We start from the raw sequence: 23,183 nt of genomic DNA, 5'->3' as shown, positions 1-23,183 counted from the left end.
ATCTTTCTTGATAAAATTCTAAGTCCTTTGCTGGCAGTTCAATCCCTTCTCTAGATTATTTCAGTAATTCCCATTGGGAAGGAAACACAGATTTTAACAGCATTCTAACTCCTCTTCCTACATTTTTGAAAATACCACATTTTCAGGAAATGAAAAATAGCTCTTTATACAGCGTTCGGAAGTACACCTAAAATATCTGTCATTCAACAGTCATTTACTGAACATCTACAATGTATAATGTGTTCAATGATTATACAAAGATGAATGAAACAGTCTTCCTAGGAATCATACAGTTCACTAGAAATTAGACATGGACATTAGTTAATATAATACAAAGGGGAGATTAATAAATGAAAAATTATATATACAATGTGTTATGATACTTCCAGGAAGGGAGAATTAATAGAAAGTTTTATGGAGGAATAGAACTGGACCTTATAGTTTGGATAACACGTGGACAGTGCTGGCAGGAATGAGAGGTAAAGGGGAAGAGTGTAAGTAAAGATCTACGATTAAGAAAACTGTAGTATGTATAGTAAAGCACAAGCCATTTAGTTGAATTAGAACTTAGCCAGTTCACCAGCTTAGAATGCCAGATCAAGGATTTTGAAGTCGATGCTATAGGTAGTGAGAAGCTGCTAAAATTTTTTTAGGTGAGAGAAGTGGTATAAATATAATCTTTTAGGATTCATATGTCAGCAGTAAAAAGGAGAAAAAGAGAAGGAAAGGACTAAAATTCAGAATGCTACTGGTGGTGGTTGGAGTTTATAATGACCCAGCGAGAAGTAACTGGAGCTAGGGAAATAGGATAGAAGGCGAGTGAATCAACAAGGAGGATACGTGAAGGTGAAATCAATGTTACGTGGCGACGGCTATGAGCTGAAAGGGACGGAGCAGTTAGAGGTCTCTCTGATGTTTTGTTCCTCGTTAAAGGCAGAGAATCCAAGAGGAAGAGCACATTTGGTAGAGAAGATATTCATTTTGAGATCTCTTGAATATGAGGTATTTGAGAGAAATCGAGCTGGGGATTCACAGAGAGCATTTATGAAACGCAAATTAATTGCTCTCCTAGTCTTGCTTGTGGTTACGTAAATATCGATTTCCTTGTACTGCATTGAGGGCTCTGCCAGGCATAAAGTCTCCACATAATTCATCTTTTTATTTTCAAAGAGGACTTGCAACATAGTAGATGTTCAGTAAGCACTGGTGAGTTCTATACCATGAGTTCTACTTATGTCAAATGATGAGAAACTCATAGAAATACATTCCACTCTCTGTAATCTAGTATTCCCTACCTCCCACTTTCTAATTTTCAGCCAGAAAGAAGATGAAGATAGAAAGAGAAAAGACGAGGAAAATCAGAGAAATGCTGCAGGGCATGACTCCAATGGTGGTGGAGGAGGTGGCGGAGGAGAGAAGGCTCAGGTGAGAGCAACCTCTAATTTCTATAACCATTGTGGGCTCAACTTACTGACAAGGGGACCATGGCGTAGCCTGTGGTAAAAGGTGGATGTATGCAGTGCTGGGTTTGAAAGTGTCCTTGGAAGAAGAGAGGATTCCCTTAGGACTATAGGGTAATGTCTCAGCAATTTTTAATGTCTCTAGAGCTCACTTTGACATTTTTAAACCTGGAAATAACTAACACAATGACCTTATCCCAGTCTCCTGACAAGAACCTCGACTCCTCATCATACAGTCTACCTCCCGTGTCCATAATCGATCATAGAAGATTAATTAGTATAAATGCTCCACTTCAGCATCACGTGTCCATTTTCGTTTATTATTCCTCTTCCCCTGAATTAAGCCACTTTTTTGAACTCTATTTTCTGTTGATCCAAGGTTTCGGAGTCAGTTTAGGGTACTGTTCTGCCCCTGACACTTAGGACTTGTGAAGCATTAAATAAGTTACTTCGCTGAACTCATGTCCTTTATTTAGCAGCGTTCTCATAGGGATAAAATAAAATAATTCTAGGCAAGTGTTTAGCACATCTCCGTAGCTATTTTTAAGTGTCAGCATGACAATGTTCATGTAAGCCCACTTCTTGAGCATGTGAACACAATTTCATAGGATTACAGGCACCTTATTTCTCTTCTCTTAACCTTGGGATATCAAAACCATCTGTTTGCTTCCAGCTCTGACACAGGCGCGATATTTGCCTTTGATAAATTCTGGCCTGTCTTTCGATCTTTTCTCCTTTAGGAGACTGAATTCTCACTCTCAAGTGAGACCCCTTGCCTGTCTTCTCCATAATTTGTTCAAGCCTGTCTTCCTTGGCATTTCACATAACTTTATGCTTTCTCCTAGCATTTATTTCTCTCTTCTACCTACAACAGAAGTCAGTATTTTTTAAAATTTTTATTTATTTATTTATTTATTTATTTATTTATTTATTTATTTATTTATTTATTTATTTATTTTTATAAAAGGTCAGATAGCAGATATTTTAGGCATTGTGGATTGTATGGTCTCCGCTGCAACTATTCAGTTCTGCCATCATTGTGAGAATACGGCCATCATAATATCTAAATGAATGAATGAGTGAGTAAATGAATGAATGAGGGTACATTTCAAGTTTTATATAGAGAATTTTATATGTAAGAACAGGCAGTGGAACAGATTAGTCTTTTAGCCTTCACTTTATGGACCCTTGATTTATGCTATTAAATCCCAGCCAGCTTCATTATTTCCCTGTAGAGAACCTTTAAAGCAACCTGATTAGCCATGACAGCTGACCTCTTAGAATAAGAATAACTCCAGCCCCTCTCTCCATGTTATATTCCTTCTCTTAAAGGAGGTAGACAAGAATTTTTCATACTCAAATGGTTTAACACACTTAATAACAATACGACAGACCAAGTAATTCAGAAGGCCTGCTCTCTTCTCCCTTTTCAGGACCAATGTTCTGAGTTTCGGGAAAAAATGCAAAATGGAAAACTCAGCTGTACCCGGGAGAATGATCCTGTACGTGACGCTGGTGGCAAATCGTACATTAATAAGTGTACCATGTGTAAAGAGAAACTGTAAGTACTTCTCTCAACAGACGTGTCTAAAAGATAGCCACATACTCCTCCTGACTGAATGGCTCTTTCTCATTTGCTTAGGGCTCCCTTTATGAAAATTATTATTTTTTGTTAATTTTAAAATATTACCTCTTTCTCTTATTTTTCCTAAAGGACAGTGAACCCTAGCAAGAGCAGTTAATCAATGGCTAATTTTTACTCTATTTTCTATCATAATTCTGTGACTTATAAGTGCCTTCATCATAGACAATCATGCCTATATCCTAGGGAGCATTCGTGATGGTCATTTGGAAGAGTTGACCAGCATAGTTCATGTGTATGGAGCACATTTATTGCGCAATCCAGGGTGTGTTCCTTCTATCAGAATCACCTGGCTTGCTTGTGATAACTCAAGTTATTGAGTGAGTCACTATTAGATCTTGTCAATAAAACTCCCAGGATGGTCAGTAAATCAGAATTTTAAAAATTGCACAGGTGATTCTTAATGCACATGAAGACTTAGAGACCACTGGCACTAAAAAATTTATCTGAACAGTAAGAAGTTTAAAAAACAGATATAATCCTAAGATACTCTCTAGATAACTTGTCTTCTTTCTATTTGAGGCTCCATACTTTAAGAAATAATATTATATTGGGTTGAACTACATATCAAGGAACTAGAATGGTGAGTTGGTGGGGAATTAAAAACCACAACTTATAATGAAAAGGCAAAAGAACTGAGAAAGCTGGACTCGAAGACCTGAAAATTGCCTTAAAACACCTGAAGGATTAATATCAGGAAGAGGTAATGGATTCCACAGGCTATTTCCTGAGAATGTGAAATAAGACTAAAGGTTGGACGTTATAGAAAGATACATTTGGACACAAATAAAGGAGACTTTGAAATTACTTGAGTTAATCTAATCTTCTTGTGATGAGGGAGCCTCTTAATAACCAAGCTGACTGTCCATCATGGGGATACACAGAGATATTCTCTGTGGAGTAACTGGTTTAGGATACATCAGCACTAAGGCTCACTTGAAACCTGAGTACATGTTAACAAGATGACTTTTGACTCTTTTCTCTTGCAGGGAAAGAGATGGAGCAAATAAGTATTCTGGCTATAAATCCAATGGAACTGAATCAGCATTAGGAAAGGTGAGTCATTAACTAGATTTTGATAAGAGTGGTCTTCTGTAAGTCAACACTTGGCTATCAAAAATATGGAAAGAGGGTGCCAGTGGTGCCAACCAAGATCTTGCCCTTAGATCAGAAGCCATAGTTAAAGTAAAAACCTCTGGTAACTTGTTCAGTGTGGAAATTTATTGCCCAATGGAGATCTTTCAGTCTGACACTTTACAAAGCACTTTTATAAATAGTAGTTTATTTAATTCTCTAAACGGCCTGGTCAAATACATTTTTTAAATCTTATTTTATAGCTGGAGAAAATGAGGTTCAGCTGTATAACAAGTTACTACCAACAGTGGCTTAAAACTACACGAATTTATGATCATACATATCTAGAGTTCAGAATCCTAAATAGGTCTCACTTTGTTAAAACCAAGGTGTCAGCAGGGCTGCATTTCTTTGTGGAGGCTTTGCTTTGTGACAGCTGGAGCTGTTCCTTTGCCCATTCTAACTTCTGGAGGCTGCCTGCGCTTGGCGCTTATGGCCATCTAAAACGAGTAATTGCCAATTGAATCTTTTTCATGCTGCATCACTGGGACACTGACTCTCCTAACCCCCTTGTTCACTCATAAGAACCTATGCAATCACATTGGGCCCACTCAGATAATCCAGAATCATCTCTCCGTTTTGAGGTTGGTCAGCTGATTCCATCTGTGATCTTAAGTCCTCCTGGCTGTGTAAGCCACCATATTTACAGGTTCCAGGAGGTGGGTTTTGGAAGTCTTTATGGGCCATTATACTGCTTCCCACAACAAGGTTAAGTGGCTGCCTGACTCTTGAGTCAAAAATCTTCAAATTTTCAAGCCTAATTAAATACTGTGAGAAAACAGCCACTTCCGATGTAATCTTTCCTTCTTTTCAGGATATGTGTGATGAGTTTAGAGGCCAAATGAAAAATGGACAACTTATTTGCACCCGAGAAAGTGACCCTGTCCGTGGTCCAGATGGCAAGACACATGGCAATAAGTGTGCGATGTGTAAGGAAAAACTGTGAGTATTTTCCAAAAATGGCCTTTAACTGTGTATCTTAAAGTATAATAATCATTTCTCATCGGTTTGAGAAAATGACATTTTTTAAAGCAGATCTAGTAATTGATGAGGTGTTTGTTCACTTTGGTTGAAATATTTCTGTTTTTTATTCCAGGGAAAGGGAAGCAGCTGAAAGAAAAAAGAAAGAGGAGAATAGTGTGAGAAATACAGGGGAAAAGAACAAAGAAAAACAGGTCAGTATATGTTAAATATACTAATACTTAAATTTGGATCGTCGGTTGTATGATTAATTTATCCAACAAATATTTTACAAAATGCCTACTCTGTCGTAGTCATTGTGGATACAATGGTAAACAAGAAAGACATGGCCAGATCTTGCGAAGAAATAGCATGCTAATCAATGCCCTAAGGGCAACCCTGATGCAATTACCACACATTTGTAAGACCAGTGACATTTGTCAAATTATAGTTGTTATCAAGTGAATTTCTTTTCTGAAGTTTTAAAACAAACAAAAAATGACCAAGCAAATGGATACCGAAATTACAAACAAGAAAGCAAGTATCAAAACCTCGGGGCTCTAGATGATAATCTTTGACTTGGCATTACAGTGCCATCTTGTGTTCAGTTTTGGGCTTTAACAAATGATGTTCGGTGCTTTACAGCATCGACACATAGAATATGACACAGAACATGCCAGGTAGAAGCAATGAAAAAAAGAAGAGCCTGGTCATTAGTGGATTTCTGATCAAAACTTCAAGATTGACTTCAATTACTTAACCTCTCCAGGCCTTAATTTTCACATCTGTAAAATGGGGATAAGGTGTATTTACCTTATAGTGTTTCTGTGACAACTAAAGGAAATCTATTAGAGCATAAAACAAATTGCCTGGTATATAATGCAGATCTAATTAAAATTTTTATTGTTGTTGCTATTGAGGAACAAAGCTAAAAGTTTACACGTTAGAGTATATTTTGCCAAAAGAAAATCATTTAGTTCATTTCAGTTTTATCTGTGTGGAGTGATGGGTGCAGTTGCAAGAAGACATGTTTGGGGCTCAGCCTAATAGAAAACTGTATAAAAATGGTGTGGGCTGCCTTACATGGTAGTGAAATTCCATTGGGGTGAGACAGTTATTTGAGAGGGACACTGTGGAGAGGATTCTCACTTCTTGAACAGACATTGAATAAAGTGCCTTTAAAACACATTCCATCTCTAAAATTTTATTTTTTCTCGATTTTTTTCCCCTCTCAAGTTTTATGAGTTTGTATCTTACCAACCAATTATGTTTTCAGTTTTTAAGATCAGACTGTTGGACTAACACCTGATTTTGCTTCCATTGGCAGGATCAGTGTCATGAATTCCGGGGCAGGGTGAGTCAAGATGGAAAGCTCATCTGCACCAAAGAAAATAATCCGGTTCGAGGTCCAGATGGCAAGATGCACGTCAACAAGTGTGCAATGTGTCAGAGCATCTTGTATGTGAAGAGATTTATTGATCAATATGATAATGTCATGTCTGTTGGCCAGAAAATAGTTCCTTTTAATTTAAAACTTAAGGCACTTGGCATCACACATTAAAAATATAATAATAGCATCTCATTTTGGAAGAGGATAGTAAGTTTCCAAAGCACTTGCACAAGAAATTGTAATTTTGATTATGAGCAACAGCGTAGTCATACCTGGAGCATCTGGGATAGTGAGTTAGCTAATGTATAGTGCCCACATTATTGGCTCTCAGAGAAAGCTTATCAGCTAAGTAACAAGGGACCGGCCACTTTACTTTGTAGAGCCTCAGTTCTTCATGTATGTAAAGGGAATGATAATTTCGCAGTACAGATGTATAGAGATTCAAGGAGGTAATATTTTTAAAAATGTTTGTAGACTTTCAAGCCTTTAAACTGTATAAAGAACAATCAATACTGGAGAGTTTAGTTGTAAATTAGTAAGAAAAATGAAAAGGAGAATTGAAGTAATTCTTTATATGAAAGCCGTAAACAGATTCTACTAAGAGAAAAGAGTAATTCATATCATCCTGAATACCAATATAGTAACTGAATTTAGGAAAGCTGATAACATTGCCACAAATTATGAAAATTCCAATAATCAGAACTCATTAGTAAAAGCATTATTTTAGATATTTTTTAGATATGAGAAAATAGTGTTAAATTTGCTAAAGTTTAGAATTCGAGAAATACTTTGTTTAAAAAATTTCAATAATAACCCTAGAAAAACTACCCTATCTTTTTTTAATTCTGCAGTGAGCGAGAAGCTAGTGAACGAAAAACGAATGATGAAGACAAATCACATGACAAGCCTTCAAAAGATGCAAAGGTTATTTCTTAAAAGATATGAAGAAAACTATTTTACTTTTCATCCTCAGATCGTGTATTCTTCTCCAATTTTTGGATAATAAAGATGCTAATCTTTTGCCTCAAAGAAAATTGATTTTGCCAATATTATCACTTTGGGTTCTAATAAGATTTTCATTTCCTGGCTTTGAAGTTTAATCTTTTTCTCAATTTTGTAGAGAATTCTCCTACAGTGTGTATGAATTATTACCTAAGTCTCTCCTCTTGAGAGAAATGTGGATTGAAAAATAGAGGGTAAAATTCTTTACCAGCTCACCTGCATGCTTGTCTCTGGCTCTAAATGTGAAATGAGACTTCGGGTAGCTTGCTGACATTGATTTTTAACAATTCAAGTAATATAAACTAATCTAAAGCTTCCCCTTTAGCTTCTCTCCTTGATGTTTTTTTTTTCTTGTTTTCTCCAGATGGTTGGTTTTCTCAGCATCCACAAATCAATAGCGCGCATGCGTGATGCTGCCTTTTCTATTTGCTTTTCAAGATTGCAAAGAAGACACCATCGTTCAGTCTTTTAACTGTGATAATCACATTTGTAGAGTTAGATAACCTTGAGAATGTCCTTTGGTCAAGGGTGCAGCTCATGTGGAAAACTGGGGACAGGAAGGATGGAAGGAAAGGGTGAGGGAGACAAAAAGGTCTGTCAAGTGTTGTTTTGTGTTTCCCTACATTTCCAGGACCAGTGCAGAGAGGTTCAGAAGGAAGCGAAGGATGGAAAGCTTAGACAGTCTGGGCGTTCCTTGGCCACCATTGCCAGGATAAGTGCAGTGAGTCTGATCTCAAAGCCAAGAGAAAACCTCCTAAAACCAAGTTTGGGGAAACCACCAAGCCAAGAAGGAAAAATGCCATGCTCACATCCCCTTTCTCATATTCCAGGACGAGTGCAGTGACTTTCGGAAGTATGTGAGGAATAACGAGCTTGTGTGCACTCGCGAGAATGATCCCGTGTGTGGTGTTGACGGAAGGTTTTATAAAAACAAGTGCTTCATGTGCAGAACTATCTTGTGAGTAAGAGGTTCCTGTTACCCCTTCAGTGTGCAGGGGACCTGCATTTTTAGAAACTACTGTTTAAATAGACATGTGCTCATGACCATGAGCCATGGGGTCCTTAAAATAAGTCTTTAGATTCAAGGCCCTTAGGCTTGATGTAGGAGAAAGAAAGCTTAATGTGCAGACAGGAAATTTGGATGTAAATTCTAACCATGTCTCTTAAAAAAAATTTTTTTTTCAACATTTGGGATCATAGTTAACAAGAAACTATAACAGATTTTTGTTCCACAACTAGATCAGACTCAACAGAGAAGTGTTTTTGTTAAAAAAAAAAAAAAGAAAGAAAGAAAGAAAAGAAAAGGAAAAAGAAAGAAGGAAGGAAGGAAGGAGGAAGGGAGGGAGGGAGGGGAAGAGAGAGAGAGAGAGACAAAGACAGAGGAAGGAAGGAAGGAAGGAAGGAAGGAAGGAAGGAAGGAAGGAAGGAAGGAAGGAAGGAAGGAAAGAAAGAAAGAAAGGAAAAGAAAGACAGAAAAGAAAGAAATAAGAAAGAAAAACTACAGATTTTTTAGAAGTCAATCTTCAGGGCTAAGGAATTCATTCGTGAGAAAGGATTACTACGTTATTCTGTTGAACAACCATATTTTGAGACCAATGGACATGATAGATAATGATGATGACAATGATGATTGTGAAAAACACTAAATACAATAATAATCACCATCAGTGTTCATCTAGCTCTTCATAGTATGTTCCTTGAGGTAGGAATTATCGATACTACCTTTTTTTATATTCTAAAAAATCTGAGTGCAAGGAATGTAAGCGATTTATCCAAGGTGGCTCATCTATTAAGTGACAAGAGCTCTACACCAGCTCCCAACTGTGTGCTTTTCTTAACTTGTCATCCTGGTTGCTCTCCAATTGAATGGATTGAATGCTCTATGGTTCCATCATATTTTTTCAGAATTTCTTACTTCCCACTAGAAGTTATAGGAGATAGTCTTTGTGGATATAACTTTAAATTACTTTTTGTTTTCTTTAGTCAAAAAGAAGCTTTGGAAAGGGCAAGACTGCAAGAGAAGACACCCCACACGAGATATTACAAAGAGAAAGACAGCTCAGATCCCCCCAATTCCTCTCTGGTAAGAATGATTCTTTCTGAAAAGCTACTTATTAATTCATTTATTTTGTGGGGGCTGTTGCCACAGCCCTCTATAAATCTTATTTCCATTGAAAAGTCTGGAAAAGCCGATTCAGTACAGTCTCAAGTCCTTTGAGGATTAAAAAAAGGTTCACGTTTGGTGAGATCTCTGGGATTACTCACCAATGCATTATTCTATGTTCTTTGGGATTGTTAGTCTCACTCCAAGCCAATTTCGTACCTATTTGAAATTTTTAAAAGTGGGTGTGTAATGAATGTGACTTATCTCACAGGTGGTCTGGTGAGCGGTAAGAAGCCTCAATTCTGTGATTTCAGCACACCAAAAATTTTCTTCGCCCAGCTTCCTCTCATTCCTCTCCTCAAACCAAATCCTCTCCTCGATAGTCTGGCGCTGCTGCTATGCTGAGCACTTGTGACATTTCACCAATCAGTAATCAACAATAGTTCAAACTTTTTCTTTAAAATGTAGACTGATGGCCATCAGTAGTGTGTCCCTTAGTGTAAATGAGCCTAATGGGCTTGCTGTTCTAGAGCTTTGCCAAGGTCAGGAGCTGAAAGGAGGAAAGGGGATATGAGAACCAAATCTCAGACTGGGCCCTAAAAAGGAGACTTTAGCACTAGTCAATGACCCAGACAAGAATAAAGAAAGTTATCAAACATGAATTTTACCTAATTATTTCCCCCAATTTAATTAGGGTAATACCTGAATTGTTCTAGTGAAATATATATAGTAATTACATATTTCTAGTAAATTAGGCACTACACTAGTGATCTCTAAGCATGGAGAAGAACTGTTCACAAAAATATGTTCTTTTTTCCCCAGCTTTATTGCAATATGATGTATAACACTGTAAGTTTAAGACGTACAATGTGTTGATTTGATATTTACATTTTGCAAAATGATTACCACTATAGCATTAGCTAACACCTCTGTCACCTCAGATAATTACCATTTCTTTTTTTGAGGTGAAACATTTAAGGTCTACTCAGTAACTTTCAAGAATATGATGCAGTATTATTAGTTATAATCACCCTGCTGTATATTAGATTCCAGAATTTATTTATCTTATAACTGAAAGTTTTTACTTTTTGGCCATCTCCCCATCTCCTCAATCCCAACCGTTGGTAACCACTATTCTACTTTATTTTTAATGAGTTTGGCTGTTTCTGATTCCACTTATAAGTGACATCATACAGTATTTGTCTTCCTTTTTCTGATTTATTTCACTCAGCATAATGCCCTCAAGTTTCATCTAAGTTGTCTTAAATGGCAAGATTTTCTTCTTTCTCTTAAAGGAATAATATTTTATTACACATAAATATATAATATATGTATTTAGACTGTGGTGAGTTTCACATCAATAGAGGTGCTGAAAGAGAATTTAGGCAAGCACCTTCTATGAATCACTAACAAAGATAGGACTAAACCAGGGATGTTTCTAGTATTTTTCAGGTTTCTGCTGCTACAGATTAAAAATTACTAAGATAAAGCATTACAAAGAAGCAACAAAGACAGAATGGTATTTATATACCACATCTTCTTATCCATTTATCTGTTGACAGACACTTGAGTTGTTTCCATATCTTAGCTATTATGAATGATATTTTTATTTAAAAAATATTACTGGAATATAATAGTCATGTAGAAAAAGTACACATATCCTAAGTATATAGCTAAATAAAATATCACAAAGTGATCACACCTGTGATATTAGCACCTAAGTCAAGAAATAAGATACCACCAGAAGACCAGAAGCCTCGTCATGCTTCCTCCTAGTGCAATCTGGTTTTGAGCTGAGCTTTCTCTTAAAGAAGGAAAACACATTCATTATCCATTTTGTTATCCATTTAACCACCCATTTATTTATTCTACAAATATTATTGAGCATCTACTATTTTCTAAGCATTACTTATGTGTATGAGAACAGTAGCCATAAATAAAACAGACAGAACTCTGTCTACTCATGAAGTTTATATTGGAAGAACAGATAATAGGTAATGCGAATAAATAAAATATAATGCCAAGGGGGAAATAAAGTAGAAAAATGATATAGTAAATGTTGGGATACAATTTTAAGTATCCCGTGTAGTAAAGAGCTTTCTGAGAAGGTGACATTTGCGCCAAAGCCTAAATGATTGATTCCATATGTGTAATGTGGGGAGAGCATTTCAGGAAGAGGAAACCAAAGCTTTGAGAAAGAGGTCAAAGGACAGCAAAGAGTCTAGTGTAGTTGGAATAGAATGACCTCAAGAGAACTACAGCGGAGGAAGTCATAGAAGTAACACGAAGCCATGTTATGTTGGGTTTCGTAGACCATTTTTAAGATGTTGATAATTATTCTGAACGAAGGTAATGAAAAGACTCGGAGTGATGTGATCTGATTTATGTTTTAAAAGAATAATTCTGCCTGCTGTATTGAAAATACACTGTAGGGAAGAAAGAGCAGAAGCTAGACAGCTAGTTAGCCATAGCAGTAATTCACAGGAGAGAGTTTATGCTGTGGTGGCAGTGGTGGGGGGGGTGGGTCTTGAGAAGTGATTGGATCCTGGGTCTGTTTGGAAGGTGGAGTCAAACAATTTGATCAAAGTTGGTGTACTATGTACGAAAAAGAGAAGCATTCTGTGTTTCTTCTTTTTAATGCTCAATTTTAGTAATTTTGAACCTCTTATCAGCGGATATCTAAAAAATACTAAAATTATACCTGGTTTAGTCCTACTTTGTCAGTGATTCATAGAAGATGCTTATCTAAATTCTCCTTCAATATATCTATTGATGTGGAACTCACCGCAATATATAGCCGTTTATTTAGATGTTAGAATTATTTATCGGAACAAACTAAAAAATAAATACTTCTTTATGCCTCTGAAATTAATATCAACAGATTCAACACTATTAAATTTTCTACTTCTTCTCTGTTTCGGAAAGTGCTTTTCAAGGAATTTCTTTGTTTCATCTATTGTCAAATTTATCGGCATGTAATTATTCATAACATTTCCACATTATTCTTTTAATATCTATATTTATATAGTGATGCACCTTGTTATACTTAATATTGGTAATGTGCATTTCTTGCCTTTTTGTCAGTTTTGCAAATGGTTTATTTATTATTCTTTTCAAACAACCAATATTTGTTCTGTTTTCCATCTTACAAATTTCTCTTCTTGATTATTTGGTTTATTCTATTTTCTTTGAGGTTAATTTGCTTATTATTTGCTAGCTTCTTAAGAGAGAAATTTAGATCATTGATTTTAAAGCTTTCTTCCTTTCTAATTATGTACTTAGTTACAAATTCCCCTCAAATCACTGTTTTAGCTGCTGTGATTTGATCATTAACATTTTCATTATCATTCAATTCCAAACATTTCTATGTTCTATTCTGATTACTTTGAGTCATGAGTTATTTAGAAGTGTGTCGTTTAATCTCTAAATACATAGAAACCTTATCACTGTCATATTTATTCCACTGTGATCATAAATCTTACTTTCTATTACTTCAAGTCTCTGAAATTTATTGACGGCTGCTTAATGGTCAAGGATAAGGTCTATTCGGTAATAATTTCATGTGTACTTCAAAAGACTGTTTAGTCTGCAGTTTTGGGATGTAGAGGTCTGTAAGTCTGTGCTTTCAATTACTGAAAGAACTATGTTAATATTGCCATATATGTTTGCAAATTTGCCTGTTTCTCCTTTTGGTCAGTCAATTTTTGCCTCATATTTTGAAAATATAGATACATGGATGTTTAAGATTTTTATTAATGAATCTATTATTTTATCATTAGAAATTCTCTTCTTTAGCTCTACTAATACCTCTTTTCCTAAATTTTACTTTATGTGATATTAATATTGATATCTAGTTTCTATTTGATGTTTGTATGTATACATTTTCTAACCTTATGGTTGAAATATAAAAAGATATTTAAAGTATACTTCTTGTAAACATTATACAGTTGAGTCTTTTTGTTTTCCAAATCCGAAATCTCTATTCTTTAACTGGAGTACTTAGTCTTATTGATATTTAATGTAATTCCTGACATAATTGTATTTAAGTCTTCTATAATTCTATTTTTTAAATTTCTCTATTTTTCCTTTGAAGCTATTTCTCTTAATAAAGTTACTATGATTACTGAATTCACACTTCTAAAAGATTACAGAGAATAGACATGTTCCATCTTCTGCATGAAATTTTTTTTTTATCTTGGGAAACGTTAACATATAACATATATGACAACATATACTTAGCCCCTAGTATGTGCCAAACACTGTGTTATTATGCATGCATTTAATTGCAATGTCTGCTTTGATCCCTTAAAACACCAATATGAGGCAAGAGCCATTGTATTTATGTTTTCAGATGAGAGGCTAAGGCACAGAAAGTTAAGTAAATCACTTCTCTAGTTTAGTAACAGAGCTGGGACTCAAAAGCCCATCCAGTTAATTCGTATTTACCTCTAAGTATTTCCTTTCTAGATTGCATATAACTAATGCCTTCATCTAAGGAAAAAAAAAGATATTGTTTGTTACATGATTACTATTCTAGTTTTCTTCCTACAGTCATGCCTCAGTTTATCTGTGCCCAATATCATGGAAGGTTTCTGCGTCCTTGTTGCTGAGCTCTTCCTTGTTTCTTGGTTTAGCTACTTATCTTCCCTAGTAAAAAGAAGCCAAATCCAGGAGGTTAAACCTACGGTAATAATGGTGTGAAATAAATATGTGAGTTTGCCTGACCTATGTTACAGTTCTTTTACCAATCATTTATTCAGATGTGATGGAAGAAATCATGAGGCTTTTCCCCCATTTCATCCCTCTTGAGTGCCATTGAAAAAATTTATGTTTCCCCTGTTCAGAATTCTGAGATGTGCAAACACTACCGAGTATTGCCCAAGATGGGCTACCTTTGCCCAAAGAATTTACAGCCTGTCTGTGGTGATGATGGCCAGACATACAATAATCCCTGCATGCTCTGTCATGAAAACCTGTAAGTATGCAAAGTACATCATATCTTCCAGGGTAGAGATTTATGACACTGTTGACCCACAGTAGTGTACTGATAGCAATTTGAGGTGTGCCACGACCAGTTTACTAATCATAGCAGTTCAAAATTCAAGTTTTGTGAATGATCTTCATCATTATATAGAGAAGATTTTAGGTTACCCCTTTAATAAAATTGTTTATACTCTTTACTGAGTGGAAGAGAAAGGAAAAATGGTGGGGTTACAGCAATTAGAGACATCTCGATAAGCCCATGTTACTCATGGGACTGTGAATGTCGTCCATTTTTTGTCTAACAGAAAAAAGTTGAGAATCATTGCTGTACAGAGTCAGCTCAGCCTATAATCTCTAATGGGTCTTATGACATAACTGCCTGATATTGACAGATTTCCCATCCTCCCTAAGTCTACTTCTTGGAGCAGGAAGAGCTGTCATGCAAAAGCAAACATATTGGAGCCACTGGCAGACCTGATGCCTACTCTCAGATTTGTTACTAACTGTGCATCTGTGGGCTTATTGTTTCATCATTTTGAGACTTAGTTTCTTCATTGGGGGAAGTGGAGACAGATTTCTGAGCCAATTGACTTCACACAGTTATTGAGAAGAATTATTATTTTTAAGTTAAACACAAAGAACTTGTTTTAATACTTCCATTATTGATTATAGCTTGGTCGTTGCTTTTCTGCTCAAATGCTGCCTTACACCTGCCTCCATTCACATTCCTCACCTTTTCCCAGCCTCCATCTAACTAGCTTTAAATGAGAGCATGGTGGCAAATTTTGACTTTTCCACTCACCCCAGCCCAGCCTTACATCGTACTCCATGTATGTTCTATTCTTTGGATACTATAGGCAAGGCCCAGAATGTGAGGGTGAGTCTGATAGCCTGCTTTTCAATCCTGGAAAAATATTTGAATTTACATTTATTTCTTTTTAAGTCAAATAACTCATAAAAGAAAAAGCCATTCTTCAGTTCATGTACTTAAAATAAAATCTGAATATGAATGCTTTATGTGTTCTCACATCTGTAGGCAAGGCACTTGCACATTCACCCCCTGACTGATTCCCCACTACTTGCTGTGAAATAGTGTTATCATCACTGTACAGAGGGTGAATCTGAGGCTGAAAGAGTCCGAGTCATTTGTTTAAAGTCACAAAGCTGGGAAGTAGATCATACAAAATTTTAACCTTGTTTATTTGAGGATAATACAGTTTTCTTTGCTCTCCACTACACTGTTATGTCCAAGGCAGTAGTTCCTTAAAAAATTGGGGTCAAAGATTCCTTTGATAATAGGAAGAAAGTTATCTTTTGATAACTGAAGAAAGTTATCTCTTTCCAGAAAAGAACATGATGTGATATCAATTTGTATACATAATGTCTGTGGGCACAAAAATCTCTTGAAGTTCATCCATGGATCTTACAGTTTTAAGAATTAAGAAATTCCTGTTTAAGGCATGAGTACAACCATTCAGGAATTTGTTAATATATATGCCTTATCTTCAGCCCAGAAATCTTTCATCTTCTTCTTATTGAAAATGTCAGGACCTAATTATTCATGCAATATTCTTCAGGTGTTCTACAAAACTGTATAAACCAATAACAAGTGAATCTCTGCTTCACGGGAACTTTAGAGTCAGAAATTCCGTGGTGAAAATATTAGTAAAACGGGTCTCAGGATGGATTGTCTAATTGAAGGAAATGGGGGTACCTATTATGAAGAGAAGATTCAAGCTACCGTGGGCAAACGGAAATGGTATTGGTTTCCATTGTCATAGAGGAAGCTACAGAGGAGCAAGTTCACCTTGAGCAATGCCCAAAGACAAAATGAACAGCCTCATTAGAGAATTTCCCATCACCGGAGGCAAATAAGTAGACATTTGACATATAGTATTCCTTAAGCGAGAGGCATTAAAATTCATATGCTTTAAGATATTTTCTATTATAAAATTCAGACTATATGATTATGTCTTATTTTTTATAAAACATTTTATATGGAATCTATATTCTCTATATTTTATGTTTTAATATATTTATATAAAATATATTTTATAACCTTCAAGTCACATTATAGGTACTCAGTAAAGTCACGTTTCTCTCTGGGATCCAGTTTCTCCATCTGTTAAATAATGGCTTTTGGACTAGATGACCTCTGAGTTTATTTCCAACATTCAACAATTCTATGAGTATACAGGTGAATGGAATGTGACAGAATAGATCCAGGGCTGGTAAACAAATCTGGAGCTAAATCAGAAGAGGGAGACTAAACCTGGATGATGCCTACTGGGGAAAAAAAAAAAAGTTGAATGCAGATCCTAGGCCCCACCTCTAATTTCAATGCTGATTTGATGCTCATATGTCACCCAAATAGATCCTTGGGATTCCCTCATCTTTGAAACTTACTCTGTTCTGTTTCAGAATACGCCAAAGTAATACACGCATACGCAGCGAAGGGAGGTGTGAGGAGACTAGCACCCCGGCAACAACCCCTCTCAGCGTGCCAGCGTCTGTAAGTACATTAGCATCCATGGTTACAGTGTTAGAACCAGGTGGTTCTACTCCTGATCTCTTGTACTGGTGATGGGCATTTCTCTGACAGGGAAGTGACACTAGGCCAGGTCCCCTCAGAATTGGTCACATCTTCTTTTGTGAAGATAATTAAGTAATTGCTGAAATATGTGGAAGAATGATATAGTAGTTAATATTTTAAAATGTTTAAAATATTTACTGTTTTAATTTTTACTGAGATCATTACTGTTTACTGAGATCATTAATACATTGAGATCATTACTGTTTACTGAAATTATTAATACATTGTTTAGTAGCAATGTCCCTAGCATAACAATTTCACATTGTATTAAACTGTCTCCCAAAATGAAAAATTGACCTTTTAATTTAAATTCCTACAAGGATGTTTTAACACACATTACTGAGTTTGACATTCTCCCTGCTGATCGCATTTGAAGAATCTCTTCTCTAGCAAGATGATATGTAACATGGGGAAAAAACTGGGAATTTTCAAATAAGGGAAAGATTTTTGTTATCAGATAAATATGAGTTCAAATTCCAGTTTTTGACGTTCTTCATATATGAGACCTTTGGCAAATCACATAACTATCTAAAGGTCTCACTGAGTTATTAAAAATATTCAATAAAGATTGACATTTAAGCATTTGGCAGTGTCTAAAAATTAATGGCATTTATTTTCACCATCGCTATTATTATTATGCTTAAGAGACCAAAGTACAAACTTAGAGAAACAGACCCTGGCACAGTGCTTATTTATTTTTAACAATTTTAATAAATTTATTTTGTATTTAGTTAAATAAAAATATATTTTTATAAAAATATTTTTATTTGACTAAAGCAAACAATGTTTTAGTAAGTTATATTTAATAAATTATACTTAATTATTAAATTATATAAATAGATTATATTTAATAATTATTTATTCTTATCCACTGCCACAAAAAGCTCTGGCAATAATAGAATTGGAAACTATTTTACTGGATCTGAGGATCTTAAGCAACACTAGATGAGACCATATTCAAAAGAGCTACTTCGTAAGCCTTGATATGGGAAACTGGAATAACAAGAGCTATAAATTAGGTATTTCTGGTTTCACACTAGCAGCTGGGAGGCAGATAGAGAAGCTGCAGGACTGGGATGAAATCAGGAGACCATCTATCTACTCTGGGTCTTGCTTTAAACATCCATAAAGAGGGTTTGAACTTCTGCTATAGTCTTCCTATGGTATTTGCTGTTTTATTACCTATAAACTCTAAGTGGTTTGACCCTTATTTATTAATAGAATATACTGCCCCCCCATCTCACAAACAGATCTGGTCACATCTATCTCAGAACAGGAAGGTAAAAATAATCTTTATACAAGTCCTGTAGACCACACCTTAAAGCACACCTTGCTGCAATCTCATGCAGACAACTTGACAAAAACTGCTTTATGAGGAAGTCGCTATAGGATAATACTGATAAGACGTGTCTATTCAAATAACGAAGAATCTTGCCAGGACTAAGCACAAAAAGTTTCTGAGGGAGTTTCTTCTTTTCATTTTTGGGTGTTTTCTTCTAGAGTTACATAATAAGCATTATTAATGATAGGAATTATTTATGATGTTGCCCAATGGAACAAGTCATTAGAACAAAAGAAGTCCAGGGCATGGTTCCAGTTCCCTCTGTATGATTCAGTGATGCCATTTTAGATACACTGAGGTGGTACAGGTGGGTCATGGCTTGGCATTTCTCTGCTCACTCTTACTTATGCATATCCTGGAGGTCCGAACCTATTGCCTGAACATTGTTTCTCAACAGAAGATTCTGTAGAGTCAGGAATCCCAAGAATAGAGTAAAGGGCCAGGCCATCACAACTTTCCTGGAAAAAAAGATCGAGGATACTGGAACCCATACTTTTTCTTGCTCAGGATTACTTTCTATTATACAATAACTGCTAAGATTAATGTAACCATTTAGAGTTCTTTTTTACTTTTTTTCTTTTCTTTAGGTGAGGCAACCCTTGGTTGACCTCACAGATTGCAAGGACCTTGTCAGCTTACAATCCCTTGTTTTTTATTTTTTAGGCCTACAGCACCTGGTTTTCCTAGGTGGTCTCCCATCCAAGAACTAACCAGGCCCGACCGTGCTTAGCTTCTGAGATCAGACGAGATCAGGCTTGTTCAGGGTGGCATGGCTGTAGACCCGTTTAGAGTTTTATGTGTTCATTTTTTTGCTTTTGCATCCTCACAATAGTCCCGTGATTAAGGCAGGGGTCATTATCTTTTCTAGTTTTCAAAAAAAAAAAAAAAAAGTCAGCCTGAGAGAAATCTTGCAATTTATCAGAGTTATTCAGTATTATATCTGGGGTCCAATTTAGATCTTCTAACTTTATTTCTTATGCTCAGCCATCATCCCTTACTTGTCAGGAGATTCTGTTAACCAGGAGCTTGAGAGAAGGCATTATCTCAATTAAATAAAGATTAGCTACTTTAGAAGACAATTCCTATATTAAGGAAAATTTCAATACTGTTTTTGTGAGATGAATAAAATGACTATTCTCAGTTCAACGATGAAGATTTTCAAGGATTTAACAAGACCTAGCCTGTCACTCTTAAAACAAAGGAAAGCTCATAATTTTAATTTTGATGTGAAAGATGAAAGAGGGATTTGAGTTTGGAATGACAGTGCTACAGGGGCTCCAGGTGGTGCTGCCTGACGATGTGCAGTCATATGGAAGAAAACTTCCTGAGGTCTTTTTTAAAAATGTACATGTTGATTTAATGTTTAAATGTTGATTTAAAGAATTTGCAAGCATTGGATGAGTCAGGTAAGGAAGATAGCTGAATATATTCTCATGGCCTAAAACAAACTATAAGAGTAAAAGCATTAGTGTTGGAGGAATTAGCTTTAAGTCCTGACCAAATGTGAGACCTTGGCAAGTCACTAACCTTCTCTGAAGCTCAATTTCCTCCTCTGTGAAATGATATTAATGACACCTATCGCTCTGCATTACCATGAGGGTCACATGTAATCAAGAGCAGAGTTCATTTTTGTATCTACCTCAACAGATGGTACATAGTAGTTGCTTAATAAATGCTCATTGACTCAATTGAATAAAATGTGAAAGTGATTTCGAACTGAGTTTTTGGCAGAATGCAGCAATCTATGGATTTCTTTGACTATGGTATGGTATATGGCTATAAATATATAGCCCACATTTCTACCATGTCTCTGAATTTCTACATCTAACTTATCCATCTTCTCTTCTAGGACAAATAATGCAAGGATTGGTGAAAGCCATGAGGGAAAATGTATGCCATAATCCTGAATTGCCTACTTTCACCATCTGCATATATAAAGAATTCTTCAGGGCTCATCTCATTTGCTGTAAAAACGATAACAATAGAGAGCTGTTGGGGGAATGGACTCACTGACTTTCAGTCTTCTCCGTCTCTCTCCTCCTAGATTCTGTGATTGGAGGGCACAGAGACACCTCTACCTGGTCTGTGCTCTGCAGACCTCCTCATCACAACGCTGTCTGTCCATTTACTTGTTCAATAAAAGAAAACCCAGCAGAACACCCTTTTTGGGACTTCTTTGCCACTACCTGGCTAGTAGAAAATTGTTTTTGTACAGAAGCTTAATAAACTCTACCCTTTTGTCTTGCTAAACCCAGTGGTGGACAGAAAATGCTCCCTTTTTTCAGATTCAAGTTGCCATCATAGTTGGGAACTGAAGTAGGGAGATATGGGCTCCTAGGTAGCCAAGAGCTATGTAAAGCCAATCAGCTATGACTCAACCTCACCTTCACTATCTGTCACCTTTACCAGCAACTCTATCCAGTGTCTCTGTTTCCATGAATAGCAAAACTATGTCTCAGTTCCATAGGCCCCATCCCATGACACAAACCAGTAATTTCACATATCCATTCATATTGCCTCTTGACAATGTCCTGTGTCAGGGCCTTAGTCCCATAGTCTGGGAGAAGACTAAGGAAATGAGAGTTCCCAATGTCTGTGTAAGTCCCTAGAGCAGCCCTGTCCAATAGCAATATAAGACGAGTCACATATGTAATTTCAAATTTTCTAGTAGCTACAAAAGAAATGAGTAAAATTAATTTTAATAATATTTTTAATTAACCCAACATATTAAAAATATTATTTCAAAGTATAATCAATACAAACTTTTTTTTTTTACTAAATCTTTGACATTGGTATGTTTTTTATACTTATAGTGCAGCTCATTTTGAACCAGCCACATTTTAAGTGCTCAGTAACCATATGTGGCTAGAGGCTACTAAATTAGACAGTAAGGGTGGGATGAAACAACCGATAACTCTGTCATGCTCAGAATCTTGCTCCTGGTGTCCCGTGACAGTGCCAAGATATGTTGTTCACTTTCAGCATCTGGTCGGGTGCTGAACAGACTCTAGCGGAAGAAAGCCTATGGAGAATCCATCACGGTTCAAGTTCTCAGCTACAGAAGAACTGTGCCCGGAAGGGCAGGCCTACTTGGATTTGGGAAGTTAATTTTGCATCTTTTCCCACTGCCCTTTTTGTTTTAAATAAATTGTCACTAGGCCAATTTAGTAATAGTTGGATTTAGTAATCTTTGTCCTTTGTAACTGAGTAAAAATAAATTGGTTCTTACGCTTTTTTTCTTCTCTATGTTATCTTTAAGAAAAAAGAACGCTTGTAAATCATTTTTAAACCATGAAATTTCAGGAAAAAAATAGTAAGAAAACAACGTTGCTATTTTCTTTGGCAACTCCGAGATGTACAGAAAGGATTTAGAGATTCTATAGCATGTGAGACTGTTATCTCTTTCCTGGTTACCTATAAGAAATCCAGAAACTCTATTTTCATGGTCAAGACATTATTATTTCAGAAGTAGTTCCTCCGTCATGTCTTTTGAACATTTTATTGAAATACAAATAACAAATTATTTCTTTCATTATTATTATTGTTATTATTTTGGATACAGTTATGAATATTAGGTGGTATACACAAAGACTTTGTTATCCCACACTTAAGACTTAACCAATCCTTGACAATCATTGGGAGTATGTGGCTTAGGGTAGAGTAGGGTAGAGGATAGGGTGGTCTAGAATGAGATGAGACATTGGGATCTAGAAAGGCCTAGGGACCCAGTAAAGGTCAAGGGTGAAGTGAAAGTGGGTTGCAGAGGTCAAGAATGAGAGAAGGACCAAGGAAAATAGAGAATGGACTGAGGATCAAAGATTGGAGATAAAAGTGTGAAAGTGTTGAACACACTTGGGATTTTAAAAAATGCGAAAGTTGATTTTTTTTTTTTTTTGAGACACAAACTCGTGAATTTAAAATAAAATGTCAGTGTCAAATAGTTATAACAAAAATAGCTGCATTAAATATCAAGTAAGTTTCTGAGTTGCTTCTTGAGTTGTAGCCCGATGGATGGGAGGCAAATAAAAACCAAACCCATCTCACTGAGGTTTGAGAAAATTCTAAACCAGGAAGTGACAAATGATCCTGAAACAGAACTAAAGAAGGCAAAGCTATTTCTATCATGACTTCCTGGTCACTCCCCCATATTATGCATTTCTCTATAATTAATATTTCAGATTCTATTTTCCTAATATAGGTTTTCATCAACCTGCCGTTGTCAAACTCCTTATTTTCTCATTCAGGGAACTCACCTGAAGTGTTCCCTCTCTTTTAAAGCTTCAGAAAGCACTTGTCTAGGCTATGGATGAACATAATTTTTTAAAAAGAGTTAAAATGTTTTAGGCCTTGTGAGACATTTAGTCTCTATCACAACCACTCAATGCTACTGTTGTATAAATAAATGAAAATAAATATACATGGATATGTTCCAATAAAACTACCTTTACAAAAATGGATGATTGGTCTGGTTTTACCTGAGTGCTGTAAACCAGTAAGCAGTAGAGTCGGTCCCTTTTTCTTCTTTTTGTATCTCAATTGTCTTCTCTTTGCTCTCTTCTATACTTTTAAATAC

At 35.9% G+C, this 23,183-nt stretch overlaps 1 protein-coding gene and 1 non-coding gene across 2 annotated transcripts in view; one reads left to right on the top strand and one right to left on the bottom strand.

Annotated features, from left to right (window-relative positions):
* The window catches only part of SPINK5 (serine peptidase inhibitor, Kazal type 5), a 128,162-nt gene extending 106,318 nt beyond the window's left edge, over positions 1-21,844 (top strand). The window contains exons 25-38 of the mRNA XM_023525347.1: positions 934-1,088; positions 1,317-1,425; positions 2,894-3,021; positions 4,092-4,158; positions 5,051-5,178; positions 5,333-5,411; positions 6,524-6,654; positions 7,438-7,510; positions 8,220-8,309; positions 8,419-8,546; positions 9,572-9,671; positions 14,537-14,667; positions 17,097-17,187; positions 20,460-21,844. Coding sequence (XP_023381115.1) covers positions 934-1,088; positions 1,317-1,425; positions 2,894-3,021; positions 4,092-4,158; positions 5,051-5,178; positions 5,333-5,411; positions 6,524-6,654; positions 7,438-7,510; positions 8,220-8,309; positions 8,419-8,546; positions 9,572-9,671; positions 14,537-14,667; positions 17,097-17,187; positions 20,460-20,468 — 1,419 coding nt within the window. The 3' untranslated portion in view covers positions 20,469-21,844. The remainder of the gene's footprint in view (positions 1-933; positions 1,089-1,316; positions 1,426-2,893; positions 3,022-4,091; positions 4,159-5,050; positions 5,179-5,332; positions 5,412-6,523; positions 6,655-7,437; positions 7,511-8,219; positions 8,310-8,418; positions 8,547-9,571; positions 9,672-14,536; positions 14,668-17,096; positions 17,188-20,459) is intronic.
* LOC111733338 lies at positions 19,273-19,391 on the bottom strand. The gene has a single exon (XR_002777949.1). It is a non-coding gene; the product is annotated as a 5S ribosomal RNA (ribosomal RNA).
* Positions 21,845-23,183: the final 1,339 nt, after the last annotated feature.

Source organism: Pteropus vampyrus, unplaced genomic scaffold (genome assembly GCF_000151845.1).
Source record: "Pteropus vampyrus isolate Shadow unplaced genomic scaffold, Pvam_2.0 Scaffold552, whole genome shotgun sequence".
Taxonomy (NCBI): Eukaryota; Metazoa; Chordata; class Mammalia; order Chiroptera; family Pteropodidae; genus Pteropus; species Pteropus vampyrus.
Note: the sequence above shows the minus strand (reverse complement) of the source record. Positions and strands in the feature narration are given on the sequence as shown.